The 20125-nt window shown below is 58.3% G+C and overlaps 3 protein-coding genes across 3 annotated transcripts; all 3 read left to right on the top strand.

The window, feature by feature from the left end:
• The first annotated feature begins 1362 nt into the window (after window positions 1-1362).
• On the top strand, window positions 1363-3025 carry LOC119946063 (interferon-inducible GTPase 5-like). The gene has a single exon (XM_038767447.1). It carries the CDS (start codon window positions 1538-1540, stop codon window positions 2996-2998), a length of 1461 nt encoding a protein of 486 aa, XP_038623375.1. The 5' UTR covers window positions 1363-1537; the 3' UTR covers window positions 2999-3025.
• Window positions 3026-5640: 2615 nt separating this feature from the next.
• LOC119946107 (interferon-inducible GTPase 5-like) lies at window positions 5641-11386 on the top strand. Its single transcript, XM_038767515.1, has 2 exons — window positions 5641-5714; window positions 9970-11386. Exon 2 carries the CDS (start codon window positions 10015-10017, stop codon window positions 11269-11271), a length of 1257 nt encoding a protein of 418 aa, XP_038623443.1. The 5' UTR covers window positions 5641-5714; window positions 9970-10014; the 3' UTR covers window positions 11272-11386.
• Window positions 11387-17565: 6179 nt separating this feature from the next.
• On the top strand, window positions 17566-19988 carry LOC119946093 (interferon-inducible GTPase 5-like). Its single transcript, XM_038767493.1, has 2 exons — window positions 17566-17646; window positions 18591-19988. The coding sequence occupies exon 2, from the start codon at window positions 18630-18632 to the stop codon at window positions 19980-19982; it is 1353 nt and encodes a 450-aa protein (XP_038623421.1). The 5' UTR covers window positions 17566-17646; window positions 18591-18629; the 3' UTR covers window positions 19983-19988.
• Window positions 19989-20125: the final 137 nt, after the last annotated feature.

Here is a 20125-nt window from a genome sequence, read left to right as displayed (position 1 = left end):
ATAATAATGATGATGATGGCATTTATTAAGTGCTTACTATGTGCAAAGCACTGTTCTAAGCGTTGAAGGGAGCAAGTCAAGGCGACCCAGAAGGGATTTGGAGAAGAGGAAATGGGGGCTCAGTCAGGAAAGGCCTCTTGGAGGAGATGTGCCCTCAATAAGGCTTTGAAAGGGGAGAGAGTCACTGCCTGTCGGATTTGGGGAGGGAGGGTATTCCGGGCCAGAGGCGGGACGTTGGGGAGAGTTCGGTGGCAAGATAGATGAGAGCCAAGCACAGGGAGGATAGCATTAGAAAGTTACCACAGCCAACCAGCGTGCTAAATACTGGGACAGACACGGGATAATCAGGTCGGATACGGTCCCTCTCCCACATGGGGTTTCCAGGCTAAGAGGGAGAGAGAAAATAGGTAGGCTATCCCCATTTCACAGTGGAGGAAATTAAGGCCCAGAAGGGTTCGGCGACTTGCCCAAAGTCACCCGGCCCAATCTGTGTCCACCAGGGTGTGAATTCTGCCCTTGACTCCTCCACGAAACCTGCTCTGGGTGCACAGTGCCAGATCAAGTGTAAGGGCAGACGTTCTCCGGCCCGGGGCTGCCAGGGTCCTCAGAAGCTTAACCTAACCCTAACGGCTAACTTTTATGGGTCTTTTTCCTCATCCATAAAATGTTCAAGCGCTTAGTACAGTTCTCGGCACACAGTAAGCGCTCAATAAATACGATTGATTGATTGATTGATTCTCCCGTTCTCCCTCCCGCTTAGACAGTGAGTCCCAAGACGGACAGGGCCTGGGTCCAACCTGATGATCTTGTATGTCCCCCCAAGTGCTCGGCACGGAGTAAGCACTTAACCACTACTCACTTCCTTTGCTTCCTCCCTTTCTGACTGGGCCTCAGAATCCCAGGCAGCCTGTCACCCCCCCACCTCTTCTCTTTCACGCCCCTCCCCACCCTCCCCAGATCTCTCTCCCCTCTCCAATGAAGCCAAAGACGGCTCAAGGACTTCCGCTTGCCCCACAACACTCTGGGTACGGTGGCATCTGCGTGCCCCGCGGCACTGAGGGTCCCCACCCGGCCCACAGCCCACTGGGTCTTTGGTGAGCATCCAGCCGGCCTCCTAAGCCAGCCAGCCAGCCAGCTCTCCCCGCTACGGTCCACCAGCCCGCCCGGTTAACCAGAAGTGAGGTCAACCCCCGGGGGCTTTGTTGGGAGCGGGGACCCCCAGGTCTGACACGAGCCAATCGGTATCCAGGCCCCATTGTGCCGGCCCTAGCAACCGGGGGTGGGGCGGGGAGGTGGATGGGGCCTGCTGCAGGGAGGCGAGCCGGGGCGGGGGGCAACACGGCTGGGGGGGCGTCTGAGGGAGTCCCCGCAGGCCTGACGAGGCCGAGGAAGCCGGGGCCTAGCTGAGGCGGAGAAGGCCGGAGGAGCTCTCGCCGCCCGGGCCCCTCCGAGAGCCCGTTCCGCCACCTCGGCACTCGCCTGCCCACCCACCCCAACCGCCCACCCACCCCCGGCCCCGGCGGTCCCGAGCGGGGCCATGGCATCGCGGACGGGGTCCCGGGCAACCTCCCCCGGCGGGGAAGAGGACGGCTCCGTCCTGCTGACCAAGGAGGAGCTGGAGGCCCTGCGCTCGGCCTTCGAGGCCGGGGACCTGCCCCAGGCGGCCTCCAAGCTGCGGGAGCTGCTGGCCCCGGCCGAGCCGGGCCAGCTGCACGTGGGGGTGACGGGGGAGTCGGGGGCGGGCAAGTCCTCCCTGATCAACGCCCTGCGGGGGCTGGGGGCCGAGGACCCCGGGGCGGCCCGCACCGGGGTGATCGAGACCACGGTCCAGCCGACGCCCTACCCCCACCCGCAGCTGCCGGGGCTGACCCTGTGGGACCTGCCAGGGGCCGGGACGCCGGGCTGCCCGGCCGACTGCTACCTGAAGCGGGTGGACTTCGGCCGCTACGACTTCTTCCTGCTGGTGTCCCCGCGGCGGTGCGGGGCGGTGGAGACGCGGCTGGCGGGCGAGGTCCTGCGCCAGGGCAAGCGCTTCTACTTCATCCGCACCAAGGTGGACGAGGACCTGGCCGCCTCGCGCAGCCAGCGGCCGTCCGGCTACTGCGAGGGCGCGGTCCTGCAGGAGATCCGGGACCACTGCTCCGAGCGCCTGCGCCTGGCCGGGGTGGCCGAGCCCCGCGTCTTCCTGGTGTCCAACCTGGCGCCGGCCCGCTTCGACTTCCCGCTGCTGGTGGCCACCTGGGAGCGGGAGCTGCCCGCCCACCGGCGCCACGCCGGCCTGCTCTCCCTGCCGGACGTCAGCCTGCGGGCCCTGCAGGAGAAGAAGGACGCCCTGCAGGACCAGGTGCTCAAGGCGGCCCTGGTGTCCGGCGTGATCCAGGCCCTGCCCGTGCCGGGCCTGGCCGCCGCCTACGACGACGCCCTGCTGGTCCGCTCCCTGCGGGGCTACCACCGCAGCTTCGGCCTGGACGACGACTCCCTGGCCCGGCTGGCCGAGCAGGTGGGCAAGTCGGCCGGGGACCTGCGGGCCGTCATCCGCTCGCCCCTGGCCGCCGAGGTCTCCTCGGACGCCGTCCTGCGCCTCTACTCCCAGGCCTCGTCCGGGGCCATGCGGGTGGCCCGGGCCTTCGAGAGGGGCGTCCCCGTGTTCGGGACCCTGGTGGCCGGGGGCATCTCCTTCGGGACCATCTACACCATGCTGCAGGGCTGTCTGAACGAGATGGCCGAGGACGCCCGCCGCGTACGGGTCAAGGCCCTGGAGGACGCCACCGCAGAGCGCGAGCCCGGGGCCGGCCCGGACGAGGAGTCCGGGGCCGGATCCGACCGGGACCCCGGGGCCGCCGACGCCTGGGCCCTGGGCCTCGACGGCCGGGGGGCGGGGGGCGCCGGCGGAGAGGGCCGGGGGGGGCCCCCGCTCACCATGCGGAGGAAGCTCGGCCTCATGCTCAAGTACTTGCTGGAGGCCTGGAAGAGGAGGGACGCGGCGGATGAGAAATAAAAGAGAGAGCAAGAGAGAGAGAGAGAGACGGCCACAGCCGCGTCCGTGTCCGTGCCTGCCGCCGGCGGGGCCCGTGGGGGTGGGGGACGGGACCGAACCCGGGGGGACAACAACGGGGGCGGGCTCCGGGCTGGGAATGGGGAGAGGAGAGCGTCTGACCCAGGCATCCGGGTCCCCGGCAACCTTTTCTTTCCCATCAAGCCATCCGTCGGTGGTATTTATTGAGTGCCTACCGTGGGCTGAGCGTTCGGGAGAGGAGAACACAACAGAGCTGCCGACGATAAGCTTACAATTTAGAAACTAGGCTTCCCAGCCTCCTTTTTCTTGCAGGCCCTTCCAGCTCAACCCTCCCCACTCCCCTCCCAGCTGTCTCTCCCTCTGCCCCTCTTCCCCTCCCTCTCCCAACCCCTTCCCTGCCAACGTTTTCATTTTTTTATGGTATGTGTTAAGTGCATATTATGTACCCGCCACTATACTAAGAAGCAGCGTGGCTCAGTGGAAAGAGTCAGAGGTCATGGGTTCAAATCCCAACTCCGCCAACTGTCGGCTGTGCGACTTTGGGCAAGTCACTTAACTTCTCCGTGCCTCACTTACCTCATCTGTAAAAATGGGGATTAAAACTGTGAGCCCCCCGTGGGACAACCCGACCACCTTGTAACCTCCCCAGTACTTAGAACAGTGCTTTGCACAGAGTAAGCGCTTCATAAATGCCATCATTATTATACTAAGTGATGGCAGTAGATACAAGCTAATCAGGTTGGACACAGTCCACGTCCCACAGTGCGCCTACGGTCTTAATCCCCGTTTTATAGATGGGGAAACTGAGGCACAGAGGAAGCAAAGTGATTTTCCCAAGGTCAAACAGTCCACAGGTGGTGGAGCTGGGATTTAGAGTCCTTTGACTCCAGGGCCCGTCTAGCCACCCTGTCACCTGCCTACAGTGGGGCTTCCCAGCTAATAATGGTGACCGCTCCCTCTTCTGTAAAGTGGGAATTGAGACTGTGAGCCCCAAGTGGAAAAAAGACTGTGTCCAACCTGGTTTGCTTTTAATAATAATAATAATGATGGCATTTATTAAGCGCTTACTATGTGCAAAGCACTGTTCTAAGCGCTGGGGAGGTTATAAGGTGATCAGGTTGTCCCATGGGGGCTCACAGTTTTAATCCCCATTTTTACAGATGAGGGAACTGAGGCACAGAGAAGTTAAGTGACTTGCCCAAACTCACACAGCTGACAATTGGCGGAGCCGGGATTTGAACACACGGCCCCTGACTCCAAAGCCCGGGCTCTTTCCACTGAGCCACACTGCTTAGTACAGTGCCTGGAACAAAGCAAGGGCTTATCAAATGCCATAATTATTATTTTCATTGTTATTCTTAGTAAACACTTAACAACAGAGCAGCGTGGCCTTGTGGAAAGGTCTCGGGCCTGAGAGTAGCTCTTACGCCGCTTCCGCCAACCTGTCTGCTGTGTGACCTTGAGAAAGTCAATTACCTTCTCTTTGCCTCAGTTACCTCACCTGTAAAATCGGATGAAGTCTGTGAGCCCTATCGTGAGCCTGTCTGTTTCTGACTTGATTATCTGGTATCTACTCCGGCCCTTAGTACAGTGCGAGGCACATCGTAATCCCTTTCATTCATTCATACATTCAATTCAATCATTTATTGCGCGCTTACTGTGTGCAGAGCACTGTACTAAGCGCTTGGGAAGTCCAAGTTGGCAACATATAGAGACGGTCCCTATCCAACAACGGGCTCACAGTCTAGAAGGGGGAGACAGCCAACAAAACAAAACATATTAACAAAATAAAATCAATAGAATGGTAAATATGTACAAGTAAAATAGAGTAATAAATCTGTACAAACATATATACAGGTGCTGTGGGGAGGGGAAGGAGGTAGGGCCGGGGGGGGAGAGGAAGGAGGGGGCTCAGTCTGGGAAGCCTCCTAAAGGGCATCTACTATGTGTACAGTAGAATTGGTGGACATGTTCTCTGTCTTCGAGGAGCTTACAGTGGACAGGTGTGAGGGAGAGGTGGACAGGTGTGACTACCCAAGTGCTTGGTTGACGTGGAAGGGCCAAAGAGACAATTGTGGGGCTGAAGGCATTTGTGGCATTTGTTTTGCACTTACTATGTGCCAAGCACTGTACTAAGCCCTGGGGCAGATGAAAGATAATCAATTCCCCCATGGGGCTCACAGTGAAATAGCATTAAAAAAAACCCTACGGGCTGAGCACAGTGCCAAACCCCGAAGTAGATGGGAGATCATCAGGTCGGACAGAATCCCTGTCCCACATGGGGTTCACAGTCTAAGGAGGAGGGAGAACCGAGATCTCATCCCCATTTCTGACGAGGAAACCGAGGCCCAGAGAAATGAAGTGATTTGCCCACGGTCACACGGCAGGATTGTGGCAGAGCCCGGATTAGGTCCCAGGACCTCTGACTCTCAGGCCGGGCTGCTTCTCCCACCTCAGGGGTCTTAGCTGAGGTCAACCCTTCTGCCTCCCCCCCTTCAGCCCCCCCCCAAAATTGGCTGATGACCCCTGGGGGGGACAGCTGACCAATCAGCATCCGGTCCCATTGTACCCGGCCTTAGCAACGGGGAGGGGGGAGAGGGTGGGGGGCCCTGGGGAGGGGGATCCCGGAATTAAACCAAACCGGCTCAATCCCTGGGGGAGCCCGAGGGACCTGGGCCCAGAGAGAGGCCTGCCACACGTGAGTTACAGGGCTGGGCCAAGGCGGGAGGACAGGGGGGACTTGTGAACCACCCCCTTGGCCTCTGAGATGATTCGTCCCTCAGGGCCCGACCCTGGGCACCCACCACCCACCCTGAGGGGCCGAACTCTGAACTCAGTTTTGGGGAGGGGCCGGATTCCCGTGGAGGCAGGGAGGGAGGTGGTGGTGAAGGAGGCTGGGATCAGGGAGCCGTGGCCTGCATTCGGACTGACCGGAGCCGGCCCGGGTGGGTTGCGGAGGGGAGACTTCCACGTTTGAGCGGGGAGCTCAACCTGAGGTGTGAGGGCATGTCTCGTTCTTCATCCATGGCTCTTCCGTGGGCGCTGCTCCTCAGCCGGCACGGAGAAGGCCTGCCCTCCACCCCACAGTCTAAACTTGTATGGGGTGGGAGACGGATTCACGGACGCTGACCCCGACCCCTGCCACGCTCCCTTGACCGCGTCCACCCTCTTTTCTAGCCCTGGACCGGGCGAGGACCCGGCCAGCTCTCTTGGTTCATTTCTAACCACGCTGAGGGCCGGATGGCCAGCAGACCGGCCGCCGAATTTGGAAGAAGTCACCCGACCTGTGTCACTTGAAACGGTGTGGATCAGTGGCTAGAGCACGGGCATGAGAATCAGAAGGACCTAGTTTCTGGCTCCCCACATGTCTGCTGTGTGACCTTGGGCAAGTCGCTTCACTTCTCAGTTCCCTCATCTTTAAATGGGGATTAAGAGTGTGAGCCCCATGTGGGACAGGGACTGTGTCTGACCTAACTACCTTGTATCCACCCCAGAGCTTAGAACAGTGCTTGACACATAGCAAGTGCTTAACAAATACCATAATAATTAGAATAATATTTATGGAGTGCTGACTAGTATGTTTGGTTTTGTTCTCTGTCTCCCCCTTTTAGACTGTGAGCCCACTGTTGGGTAGGGACTGTCTCTATATGATGCCAATTTGTACTTCCCAAGCGCTTAGTACAGTGCTCTGCACACAGTAAGTGCTCAATAAATACGATTGATGATGATGACTAGGCATAGAGCAGTGTACTTAGCGCTTGGGTGAGTGCAATAGAGGAGTAGGTAGACATGATCCCTTCCCACAGGAACTTACAGTCACCTGCCTCCGTCACCTCCAATAATTTATACTTAAATTCTGCTTCCACTGAACTATCCATCAATAGTATTTATTGGGCGCTAACTCTGTGCAGAGCACTGTACTAATGGCTTGGTCTAGCAGAAAGAGAACAAGTCTGGGAGTCAGAGGACCTGGGTTCTAATCCCAGCTCTGCCATGTGTCTGCTGGGTGACCTTGGGCAAGTCACTTGTGCCTCACTTCCCTCATCTTTATAATGGGGATTAAATTCTACTCCCTCCTACATAGACTGTGTGAGCTCCATGTGAGACAGGGACTGGGTCCTACCTGATTAACCTATCTCTACCTCAGCACTTAGAATAGTGCTTGTCGCACAGTAAGCGCTTAACAAGTACCGTAATTATTATTATTATTACAGGAGAGATAGCAGGCACGATGCCATCGCAGTCCCGTGGTTTCCCTGGGCCCCATGGGGATTTAAATTTGAGCATGAATTTGTTTTCTCCTCCCTTCGCCACCTTCCTAAAAATTGCAGCATTTATGAAGCTCTTACTCTATGCCAAGCACTGTGCTAAGCTCTAAAGGAGATATACTACAGGTGGTGGATGGAACAGAGTTCCTGCCCCAAACAGGGTGGGAGTGAGAATGGGCGCTTCATCCCATTTGACAGAGGAGGAAACCGAGGGCCGGAGAAGTGAAGCGACTTGCCCAAGGACAGCCAACGGGCTTGAGGCGGAGTCGGGATTCGAATACGAATCCCTCGACTCCCGGGCCGGTGCCCCGGTGCCCAGCACCCCGCGTTGGGAGTCGGGTGGCCGGGAGAGCGGGCGTGATCTCCGGCTCCCAACTGGGAGAGCTCCATGATGTCAACAGTAGCCCACGCCACTGTGCCCTAGCCCACAGAATGAGTTTTGTAGAAGGAGCTCGGAGTGAGGATTTAGGAATGGCGGGGTAGTCTTCCTCTTGCTCACCAGAGAATAATAATAATAATAATGGTGTTTTTTCATAATAATAATAATGTTGGTATTTGTTAAGCGCTTACTATGTGCAAAGCACTGTTCTAAGAGCTGTGGTAGATACAAGGTAATCAGGTTGTCCCACATAGTAAGCGCTTACTATGTGCCAGGCACTGTACTAAGGACTGGAGTGGATACAAGCAGACTGAGTTGGACACAGTCTTTGTCCCATGTGGGGTTTACAATCTCAATCCCCATTTTACAGACAAGGTGACTGAGGCACGGGGAAATCAAATAATAGTAATAATGTTGGTATTTAAGTGCTTACTATGTGCCAAGCACTGTTCTAAGCACTGAGGCGGGGGCGGGGGGGGGCAAGGTAATCAAGGTTGTCCCACGTGGGGCTCACAGTCTTCATCCCCATTTTACAGATGAGGGAACTGAGGCCCAGAGAAGTTGAGTGACTTGCCCAAAGTCACCCAGCTGACAAGCGGTGGAGCCGGGATTAGAACCCATGACCTCTGATTCCCAAGCCCGGGCTCTTTCCACTGAGCCACGCTGCTTGACTTGCCCGAGGTCACACAGCAGACGAGTGGGGGAGCCAGGATTAGAATCCATGACCTTCTGACTCCCAGGTTCAAGCTCTATCCATGATGCCAAGCTGCTTCTCAGAAGAAATGAACAGCAAAACAAAGAGCAACAGGCACATCAGAAAATAATAATTCACAATTGTGGTATCTGTCAAGTGCTTACTATGTTCCAAGCAGTGTATTAAGTGCTGGGGTAGATACAAAATGACCAGGTCCCACACGGCGCTCGCAATCTTCGTAGGAGGGAGGACAGGGACTGAATTTCCGTTTTAGATATGAGGAAACTGAGGCACAGAGAAGTGGAGTGACTTGCCTAAGGTCACAGAGCAGACATGTGATGGAGCTGGGATGAGAACCCAGGTTCTCCGACTCCCAAGCCCAGGCTTTTTCCACTCGGCCACTCTGCTACCCAAAATATCCAGTTGCCTGCGGCCCGACCGGAGAGACCCAAACTGGGAAAGTGGCAGGAGGCAGCAGGAGCACTGGCTCCATCACTCATCTGGTGCGGGACCTGGGGAAACTTACTTTGCCTCCGTGGGCCTCAGTTTCCTCATCTGTAAAATGGGGATCCGATCTCTCTTCTCCCTCCCTCTTAGACTGTGAACGCCGCGAGTAATAATGATGGTATTTGTTAAGCGCTTACTATGTGCCTAGCACTGTTCTAAGCACTGGGGTAGATAGAAGGGAATAATAATAATAATGGCATTTATTAAGCGCTTACTATGTGCAAAGCACTGTTCCAAGCTCTGGGGAGGTTACAAGGTGATGAATGAATGAATGATGGCATTTGTTAAGGGATTACTATGTGCAAAGCACTGTTCTAAGCTCTGGGGAGGTTACAAGGTGATCAGGTTGTCCCACGGGGGGGCTCACAGTCTTAATCCCCATTTTAAAGATGAGGTAACTGAGGCACAAAGTCACACAGCTGACAATTGGCGGAGCTGGGATTTGAACCCACAAACTCTGACTCCAAAGCCCGTGCTCTTTCCACTGAGCCACGCTCCTTCAGGCCCTGTCCCACGTGGGGCTCACGATCTTAATCTCCATTTTACAGATGAGGTAACTGAGGCCCAGAGAGGTGAAATGACTGTCCCAGGGTCCCGCGGCAGAGAAGTGGCGGCGCTGGGATTAGAACCCACGTCCTCTGACGCCCAAGCGGGTGTTCTTGCCACTAGGCCATGCTGCTTCTCGAGTGTTAGGGACGGGAGCCGGTCTGACGATCTCCTATCTAACCCAGGGCTCGGTACAATGCGCGGCACAGAGTGAGCGCTCCCCAGACACCACAGTTATTCCTGTTATCCTTATTACCCCCTCACCGCCACCTGCCCCCACCACCGACGGCCCGGGCCGGTTCGAACCCCCATCTCCACGCGCACCCCCATCTCCGTGACCGGCCGGAACCGGATGACCACGGCCGGACACGGGGAGGCCTAAGGATGGAGGCGGGGCAGGAGGGAAGGAGGAGGAGAAGGGGCCTGTGGGAGGTGATCGGGGCCACAGACGGCGGGGCGGGGGCGAAGGCGGGCCGCCCGGGACCGGGGGGAAGCGGGGAGTGGAGAGGATTCTAGGAAAATGACGGTGGCCCTGTGTCCCCCTTCCCCTCCCGGCAAGGCCCCCGCCGGCTGGCCACCCACCCCACCTCCTAGGCAAGCCAGCATGGCGGCCAAGGGCAAGGCCAAGGCCCCCAAGGGCTCCGGGGCCTCCGCCGGAGCGGGGCCGGAGGAGAAGGACTTCCTGCAGCTGTCGGCGGAGGAGCTGGGGGCCCTGAGGGAAGCCTTCGAGGACGGCAACCTGAGCGCGGCGGCCCGCAAGCTGCAGGCCACCCTCCAGTCCCTGGAGAACGTGCGCCTGGACGTGGCCGTCACGGGAGAGACCGGCTCGGGCAAGTCCACCTTCGTCAACGCCATCCGGGGCCTGGGCGACGAGGAGCCCCGCTCGGCCAAGACCGGGGTGGTGGAGACGACCCTGGACCCGACTCCGTACCCCCACCCCAAGTACCCCAACGTGACCATCTGGGACCTGCCGGGCATCGGCACGCCGGCCTTCCAGGCGAGCCGCTACCTGGAGCGGGTCCAGTTCGGCCGCTACGACTTCTTCATCCTCATCGCCTCGGAGCGCTTCACGGCCCACCACGCCCAGCTGGCCTGCGAGATCCAGCGCCTGGGCAAGCGCTTCTACTTCATCCGCTCCAAGGTGGACGTCGACCTGGCCGCCTCGCGCCAGCGCCGCCCGACCTCCTTCTCCGAGGAGGGGGTCCTGAACGAGATCCGCGCCCACTGCCGGGACCGGCTGCGGGCCGAGGGGGTGGCCGAGCCCCCGGTCTTCCTGCTGTCCATGTTCGAGCTGGGCAAGTACGACTTCCACCTGCTGGGCGAGACCCTGGAGCGGGAGCTGGAGGGCCACAAGCGCCACGCCCTCCTGCTGGCCCTGCCCAACGTGTCCCGCCAGATCCTGGACAAGAAGCGGGCCTCCCTGCAGCGGCACGTCTGGCTCATCGCCGCCATCTCCTGCGGGCTGGATCCCAAGCCCGTCCCCCAGGTGCCCGGCCTCTTCTGCGACCTCAAGCTGCTGGTCGACGCCTTCCAGGGCTACTTCCGCAACTTCGGCCTGGATCGGGCCTCCCTGGCCACGCTGGCCGACCAGGTGGGCAAGCCGGCCGAGGCGCTGCGGGCCGTGCTGCGGAGCCCCGACCAGGTGGACGAGGCCCTGGTTGTGGAGCTCCTGGGCAGGGTGGCCGGGGGCGTCGCCGGCTTCACCCAGCAGCTGGAGACCGTGCCCATCCTGGGGGCCTTGGCCAGCAGCGGCGTCTCCTTCGCCATCGTCTACAAGGCGCTCCGCCTCTTCCTCTCCATGGTCGAGGAGGACTGCCAGCGCGTGCTCCTCAAGGCCTTCGAGGAGGAGCCCGGGCTGTGACCTCCTCCGGAGGGGGGCTGGGGACACCGAGGCGCGCGTGGGGAAGGGGGCTCTGCTGCCCATCCCCAGGGCATCACTCGCGGGAGGAGCTCGGATGACCCTGAATATCAGTGAGCTGAGCCATGCCACCCTCTCCTTTCCTCTTCTGTCCGGTCACCTGGTAGGGCCGGACTCTGGAGGCCACCGGGCCCCGGCTCTTCCTCCAACCGCGGGCCCACCCCCCCGGGTCCCCAGGGCATCGGAATCCAGTCTCCCCCCACCACCAGGGAATCGAGCCGTCCCTCCGGGGGTGGGAGATGTGATGGGACACCGGGCCCCTGGGTATCCAGCTGTCTTTCCTTCCAGCTGCCCAACCCTCCCCCAAGCTCCGGGCCAGCAACCGGAGTCTCCCGGGAGCCAAAGATCATCGGTCGGGGGACAACATGTCCTCCACCCCCCGCCCGCCCTCTGCCCAAATCCTCTGTCAGAGGCAGAGGTTCAAGGCGGGATGAGGTGGTGACAGGGAGGGGGATTCAGGGACCAGAGGGCCCGTGGGATGCACGGGCCAGGAGAAGTCCCAGAAAAGGGCTAACGCCAGCAGCAGAGACGACAGTGACGCCGAAAGGACACAGGCAGGGGTACCCGAACCACAGTGTCAGGGGAGGGGTCCGGACAGGCTGGCTGGGGTGTGGGGAGGTAAGGCCCTCAGGAGCTGGGGCAGAAGTGGGGTGTTCCAATGGTTGGCGATGCTGAGCGTGAGGGAGCCGGGGGGCCGGCGGAGAGAAGGAGCAGGAGGGCGGCAGGGGATGGGGAGCTCAGCACAGATTCGGAAAACAGGAACTCGGGGAAAGGCAGGACCTCCCGCTTCACCCTCCCCAGTGGTTGGACCCCTCCAAGCCGGGGGTGGGGAGGGAGGAGTCGTCACCCGATCCCTGAGGGCCAATGGGCCCCCTAAACGCCCAGAAGGGAAATCAGGGCCTACCCTGGATCCTGCCCGGGTTGGGAGGGCGAGGGCGGGGAGAGAGTGGAGACCCGAGGATAGATGGAGGCGATCCTCCGGGGCTACCCCAGGGTTCCCCAGTCGGGACTCTTCCCTGCAGGAACCCTCCCCATCCATCCAAAAGCAGAGAACGTGCCCCCTGCGGTCGCAACCTGCTCCCCCTACCCCCAGGATGCCCGCCCAACCCGAGTGGGGCCTGCCCGTTGCCAGAGCCATTCCAAAGCCTCCACGGGTCATCGTCCGTGCCCTCTGAGGGGCCGCCGAGAGATGGGAAGAGTCGCATTTCTGACAGAAGCGATTTGGGTTGGATACCCAGAAGGAGTTCCCAACTTCCTGGGCATCTCCAGCGTCTCTGGCACTGACAGGGCTTCTCTGAAGGAGATTTGGGGCCCCCTAAGACCGTGGCCCAGGTCGGGGGGTCCAGACCCACCGCCCGGGGGGTCCAGCACCGGGCGGGGCCTTGGCCGAGACCGTCCCCACCCCTCCTGGTCACCCATTTCAAAACAGCTTTGCCCCACAGCCGGTCACTGCCAAGTTCTGCAGGCCACCTGGCCGGGCCACTTCCCCATTAGGCTGGTGGCCAAACACCCAGCCCTCCCCCAGTGGAACTGGAGGTGGGGAGGGGGAATCCGACCCAGCTCTTCAGTCTTTAGCTGAACTCCTCCTCCAGAACCCAAGGGGCAGCTCAGGAAAGTACAAATTGAGGGCCCTCTCTCGTACGAAGCCTTCCAGAGGGACGGGAATCACGTTCGGAAAGATCTGCGGGGAAGGACTGCCAGAGGCGGCAGAAATCCAGAGAAATCCACCCTCAGTCCTGCCTGCTGCTGTTCATCCCAAGGCTTAGTGCCTTAATTATAATACTAATGGCATTTATTAAGCGCTTACTATGTGCTAAGCACTGTTCTAAGCGCTGGGGAGGTTACAAGGTGATCAGGTTGTCCCACGGGGGGCTCACAGTCTTCATCCCCATTTTACAGATGAGGGAACTGAGGCCCAGAGAAGTTAAGTGACTTGCCCAAAGTCACACAGCTGACAATTGGCAGAGCCGGGATTTGAACCCCTGACCTCTGACTCCAAAGCCCAGGCTCTTTCCACTGAGCCACGCATTTACCACATGCCAAGCACTGTATTAAGTGCTGGGGTGGTCACAGGCAAATTGGGTCGGACGCAAACACTTTCCCACATGGGGGTCACACTCTCAATCCCCATTTTCCAGGTAAGGGAACTAATAATAATAATAATAATGTTGGCATTTGTTAAGCGCTTACTATATGCAAAGCACTGTTCTAAGCGCTGGGGGGGATACAAAGTGATCAGGTTGTCCCACGGGGAGCTCACAGTCTTAATCCCATTTTACAGATGAGGTAACTGAGGCTCAGAGAAGTTAAGTGACTTGCCCAAGGTCACACAGCAGACATGTGGTGGAGCCGGGAATCGAACCCATGACCCCTGACTCCAAAGCCCGGGCTCTTTCCACTGAGCCACGCTGCTTCTTTAGGGCCCAGGGAAGTGAAGTAACTTGTCCAAGATCACGCAGCAGAGAAGTGGCAGAGCCGGGATTCGAACCCAGGTCTTCCTGACCCCCAGATCTGTGCTCCACCCACTAGGCCAGGCTGCTTCCCTCTCCGTTCCTGCCATCTCTCACCACCTTACGGGTAGCGAGCCACAGCCCTCACCACCGGCCAACGGCGTTTACTGAACGTTGGGTGTTTTGGGAAGAAGTAATAATAATAATAAGAAGAAGAAGAATAATGGCATTTATTAAGCACTTACTATGTGCAAAGCACTGCTCTAAGCGCTGGGGAGGTTACAAGGTGATCAGGTTGTCCCATGGGGGGCTCACAGTCTCCATCCCCATTTTACAGATGAGGTAACTGAGGCCCAGAGAAGTGAAGTGACTTGCCCAAAGTCACACAGCTGACAATTGGCAGGACAGTTGACAGCTCTAACTCCAAAGCCCGGGCTCTGTCCACTGAGCCACGCTGCTTCTCCGCTTAAAGTCTCAGTTTAGGGGTAGCCCCTGCCCCGCGAGGAGCTTACACTCTAATAGAAAAGACAGACATACACGGGCAAACCTCCAGGAGTCAAAAAAACCCCACTAGATTAAAAACAACAAAACAGAGGAGAGTGGAGGAGTGGATGATGAACAGATGGGGACCAGGACCTGGGTTCTAATCCCGGATCTATAGCTTGACTGTTGCCTGCCTTCTAGACTGTGAGCCCACTGTTGGGTAGGGACCGTCTCTATATGTTGCCAACTTGTACTTCCCAAGCGCTTAGTACAGTGCTCTGACAAGTGGCGGAGCCGGGATTAGAACCCACGACCTCCAGCTCCCAAGCCCGGGCTCTGGAAGCCATCCAAAATGGCATCAAGGTTGCCAATTTGTCGGGGTGGCAGTCGATCAGTCAGTCAATCCTATGTATTGAGCGCTTACCGTGTGCAGAACACCAGATTAAGCTCTTGGGAGAGAGCAATAGAACAATATAATAGACGCATTCCCTGCCGGCAATAAGCTTAAAGACTAGAGGGGGAGGCGGACATTTATAGAAATAAATTGCAGATATGGATAGAAGTGCTGTGGAGCTGGATAATGGGAACAGTGATGGGACACCTGGGAAAAGCAGAGAATTCAGGAACGATAACTTGATTAATAATAATAATTTTGGTATTTGTTAAGCGCTTACTATGTGCCAAACACTGTTCTAAGCGCTGGGTAGATACAAGGCAATCAGGTTGTCCCACAAGGGGCTCACAGTCTTGACCCCCACTCTCCAGATGAGGTCACCGAGGCCCAGAGAAGTGAATAATAATAATTTTGGTATTTGTTAAGCGCTTACTATGTGCCAAACACTGTTCTAAGCACTGGGGAGGGTACGAGGCGAGCAGGTTGTCCCACAGGTGGCTCCCAGGCTTCATCCCCATTTTACAGATGAGGTCACTGAGGCCCAGAGAAGTGAAGTGACTTGCCCAAAGTCACATAGGGGATAGTGGCGGAGGGGGGATTAGGACCCGCGACCTCCGACTTCCAAGCCTGGGCTCTTTTCACTGAGCCGTCTAAGAGGGTAAATTTAAGGAACCCGTGGGTCTTCTGGAGGGAGATGAGGCAGGAAGAAAGATTATTTATGGGTTTAATTCATTCAATCATTCCATCGTATTTATTGTACTAAGCACTGTACTAAGCGCTTGGGAAAATATGATACAACTGACGATGACATTCCCTGCCCACAACGAGCTCACAGTCTGTTCAGTGAAACTGTAAACTGTAAGCTCCTTGTGGGCAGGGATAGTATCTACCGACTATGATATTGTAGTATCCCAAGAGCTTAGTGTAGTGCTCTGCATTCATTCATTTAATCAATCATATTTATTCATTCATTCATTCAATCGTATTTATTGAGCGCTTACTGTGTGCAGAGCACTGTACTAAGCGCTTGGGAAGTACGAGTCGGCAACATATAGAGACGGTCCCTATCCAACAGTGGGCTCACAGTCTAGAAGGGGGGGGACAGAGAACAAAACAAAACATATTAACAAAATAAGGAGAATAAAAATGTACAAGTAAAATAAATAAATAAGCACTTTGAGCACTATTGAGCACTTACTGGGTGCAGAGCACTGTATTAAGCACTTGGAAAGTAAATTCAGCAAGAAATAGAGACAATCCCTACCCAACAACGGGCCCACAGTCTTGAAGGGGGGAGACAGACATCAAGACAAGTAAACAGGCATTAATAGCATCAATATAATAGAATTATAGATATAGATATATATATCTATATAGATCTATATATATAGATCTATATAGATATATATGAATATGTATATATATATACACATTTATTTTTATTTCTATTTAATGAAATAAATAGAATAATAAATATGTACATATTTAGACAAGTGCTGTGGGGTGGGGAGGAGGAGCAGAGAAAACGGGGGGCTTAGTCCAGGAAGGCCTCCTGGAGGAGGTGAGCTTTCAGTAGGGCTTCGAGGTGGGGAAAGTGTGCTAGTTACTCTGCACACAGTAAACACTCAGTACCACTGATTGTTTAGGTGTGGAGCCCTGTGCTAAATGCTGGGGTAGATCCAAGGTCGTTAGATCAGTCCCCCTCACGATCAGAGCAGCGAGGAGAGTGGGAATCGCATCTCCTATTAACAGGCACGGAGGAAACTGAGGCCCCAAAGAGATTCATTCAATTCATTCATTCTTTCGTATTTATTGAGCACTTACTGTGGGCAGAGCACTGTACTAAGCGCTTAGTACGATGTGACGTGTGATGACGTGACTTGCCCGAGACCATCCCCGGACAAGCTGGGATTAGAACCCAGGGGCCCCGACTCCCAGCCGTGGTGGCTTTCCCATTCGGCCACGCTGCAGCGTGGCTCAGTGGAAAGAGCCCGGGCTTTGGAGTCAGAGCTCATGGGTTCAAATCCCAGCCCCACCAATTGTCATCATCATCATCATCAATCGTATTTATTGAGCGCTTACTGTGTGCAGAGCACTGTACTAAGTGCTTGGGAAGTACAAACTGGCAACATATAGAGACAGCCCCTACCCAACAGTGGGCTCACAGCCTAAAAGGGGGAGACAGAGAACAAAACCAAACGTGTCAGCTGTGTGACCTTGGACAAGTCACTTCACTTCCCTGGGCCTCAGTTACCTCATCTGTAAAATGGGGATGAAGACTGTGAGCCCCCCATGGGACAACCTGATCACCTTGTAACCTCCCCAGTGCTTAGAACAGAGCTTTGCACATAGTAAGCGCTTAATAAATACCATTATTATTATTAGGGACCGTCTCTATATGTTGCCGACTTGTACTTCCCAAGCGCTTAGCACAGCGCTCTGCACACAGTAAGCGCTCAATAAATACGACTGAATGAACGACGGCGGAGCAGGTACGCGGTCAAAGCTGGAGATGGAGGGGAGGGATGCTACTCAAGGCCCCCTGGCCGGTGCGGGTTCAGTCTGGGGGTGGAGGGGAGACCCCCGGGGGTGCTCAGGAAGCTTCCGGAGAATTTTGACTGAACGAGGATCCTCCCATAAACTCCTGGGCCCAGAAATTTCCCACTCTCCACCCCCACGACAGGCACTGGGACTCCAGGATCCCAGCAGCCTTCCATTTGACATCGGCCCCCACTGCTTCAGCGAGAGACCCCCTCCACCCTCCATGCTGGGGTCGTCCCCGGAGCCATCAGCTGAGGTCACTCTGGCTTTGTTGGGGGTGGAACCCCTCTCACGCCCCCCACCCCCGACGGGCCGGCCAATCAGCACCGGGCCCCATTGTACCGGCTCTTAGCAACGGGGTTGGGGGACCAGAGCGGGGCCTAGCGCTGGGGGTCCGGGGGAGCTCGAGCGGCGTGAGAAGACCGAGAGGCCCCGCTGCCACCCCCGCATGTGAGTGATGGCCCCGGGAAAGGGGACGAGGATGGTGACCTTATCATTCAGTCGTATTTATTGAGCGCTTACTGTGTGCAGAGCACTGGACTGAGCGCTTGGAAGTCCAAGTCGGCAACATAGAGAGAGATGGTGAAAACGGGCTCACAGTCTGGAAGCCAAACAGAGGAGAGGTGGATGAGGAGCGGACAGAGAATGGGTGGGACGCCCAAGTCGCTGCTCCCCTCCCTCGTTAAGGACCAACTTCCCAGAATTCGGTTTTTTTCCCCAGGATCCCCCAAACCATCAGGGGGGAGACCCTTGGGGCTCTGACTCGGAACCCAAGCCAGGCTGGTCTCCCCGAGGTGGCCGAAAGAAAGGCCTAAAGAAGAGGAAGTGTGGTATTTGTCGCGCGCTTACTGTGGGCAGAACACCTCGCTGCGCGCGGGGGGAGATGCCAAAAGCGCAGATCGGCCGTGGTTCCCTTCCCCCTCGGGGCTCCCGGTCTGAAGGGGAGGGAGAATGGGGATATCCTCCTCCATTTGACAGATAAGCACGGTGGAGTGGATACAGCCCGGGCTTGGGGGTCGGAAAGTCACGGGTTCTAATCCCCGCTCTGCCTCTTGTCTGCTGTGTGACCTTGGGCAATCACTTCACTTCTCCGGGTCTCAGTTACCTCATCTGGAAAATGGGCAGCGGGACTGTGAGCCTCATGTGGGACGAGGACCGATTTGCTCGTGTCCACCCCAGCGCTTAGAACGGTACCCGCCACACGGTAAGCGCTTAACGGATACCGCAGCTGTTACTGTCGGATGAGGAAACTGAGGCCCGAAGAAGGTAGGTGACTTGCCCAAGGTCCCGCAGCTGGCGAGAGGCAGGGCTGGGATTAGAACTCAGGTCCTCCACGCCTCCCCTTCCCCGGCCGGCCCCCCGCCCACACCCGCCTCTCCCCCTCACCCCTCCAGGCCCCGCCTGCCAACCGGGTCTCGGCGGCGGGCGGGGAGATGGAGACCCAGGACTCCCAGTCTCCGGGCAACCAGCCCCCGCCCCTGAACCCGGACGCCATCCGCGAGTTCACCGAGGTCCTGGGCTCCGGCAACATGCCCAGCGTGGCCCGCAAGCTGATGGAGGCCTTGAAGACGGCCACCTACGCCAAACTGGACGTGGCCGTGGCCGGAGAGCCGGGGGCCGGCAAGTCCACCTTCATCAACGCCATGCGCCAGGTGGGGGACGAGGACCCCGGGGCCGCCCCGACCGGGGTGGTCGACACCACGCTGGACCCCACTCCGTACCCGCACCCCAGGTACCCCAACATCACCCTGTGGGACCTGCCGGGCGTCGGCAGCCCCGAGTTCCAGGCCGAGGGCTACCTGGAGCGGGTGGCCTTCGACCGCTACGACTTCTTCATCCTGCTGGCCTCCCAGCGCCTCACCTACAACCTGGCCCAGCTGGCTCGTGCCATCCAGCGCCAGGGCAAGAAGTTCTACCTGGTCCGCTGCAAGGTGGACGTGGACCTGGAGGCCTCCCGCCGCCGCCGCCCCGGCTCCTTCGACGCGGAGCGGGTCCTGGGGGAGATCCGCCGCGACTGCCAGGACCAGCTGAGCCGCCAGGGCCTGAGCGTCCCCCGGGTCTTCGCCCTGTCCAACTTCGAGCGGAGCCTCTACGACTTCCCCCTGCTGGAGGAGACCCTGGAGGAGGAGCTGCCCGGCCACAAGCGCCAGGCCTTCCTCCTGGCCCGCCCCAACAACTCCCTGGAGGTCCTGGAGAAGAAGAAGGCCGCCCTGGAGGAGCAGATCTGGAAGCTGGCCCTGGCCGCCTGCACCGTCAACAGCGTGCCCGTGCCCGGCCTGCCGGGCCTGCCCACCGCCTGCGAGGTGGCCATCCTGGCCGATTCCCTGAGCGACTACTGCCGCAGCTTCGGGCTGGAGCGCGGGGCCCTGGAGGAGCTGGCTCGGGAGCTGGGCCTGCCCCAGGAGGAGGTGCAGGCGCTCATCCGGTCCCCGCTGGCCCAGGACATCACCAGGGGACTGGTCCTGCAGCTCCTGGCCAGCGGCTCCCAGAGCGCCCAGCTCCTCTTCCAGTACTTCCGCCGGGCCGTGCCCACCTTCGGGACCCTGGCCGCCGCCGGCATCTCCTTCGCCGCCATCTACCTGACCCTGCGGACCTTCCTGCAGCACGTGGCCGAGGACGCCCGGCGCATCGTGCTCCTGGCCCAGCGCCAGCGCGGCCAGAGGGCCGGGGGGCCTCCCCGACACCCCCCACCCGAGCCCCGGGGCCCGGCCAAGGCCTCGGCCCCGCTCCCCCCCGCCGCCGCCCCGGCTCCTCCTCCGCCGGGCCCGTCAATAAGTCCTTCCTGAGCGCCCGAGGAGACCGTTCTGTTGGCCGCCGGAGTTCGTCAGTTTGTCCAAGCTATTGGTTAAGCGCTTGACCCGCGCCGGGCGCCGTTCTGAGCGCCGAGCTGATCAGGTTGGACGGAGTCCCCCGTCCCCCGTGGGGCTCA

Source organism: Tachyglossus aculeatus, chromosome 26, assembly GCF_015852505.1.
Source record: "Tachyglossus aculeatus isolate mTacAcu1 chromosome 26, mTacAcu1.pri, whole genome shotgun sequence".
NCBI lineage: Eukaryota > Metazoa > Chordata > Mammalia > Monotremata > Tachyglossidae > Tachyglossus > Tachyglossus aculeatus.
Note: the sequence above shows the minus strand (reverse complement) of the source record. Positions and strands in the feature narration are given on the sequence as shown.

Coding starts and splice junctions, on each gene's coding strand:
- LOC119946063 (XM_038767447.1), top strand. CDS start 1,538: ATGGCATCGCGGACGGGGTCCCGGGCAACCTCCCCCGGCGGGGAAGAG.
- LOC119946107 (XM_038767515.1), top strand. CDS start 10,015: ATGGCGGCCAAGGGCAAGGCCAAGGCCCCCAAGGGCTCCGGGGCCTCC.
- LOC119946093 (XM_038767493.1), top strand. CDS start 18,630: ATGGAGACCCAGGACTCCCAGTCTCCGGGCAACCAGCCCCCGCCCCTG.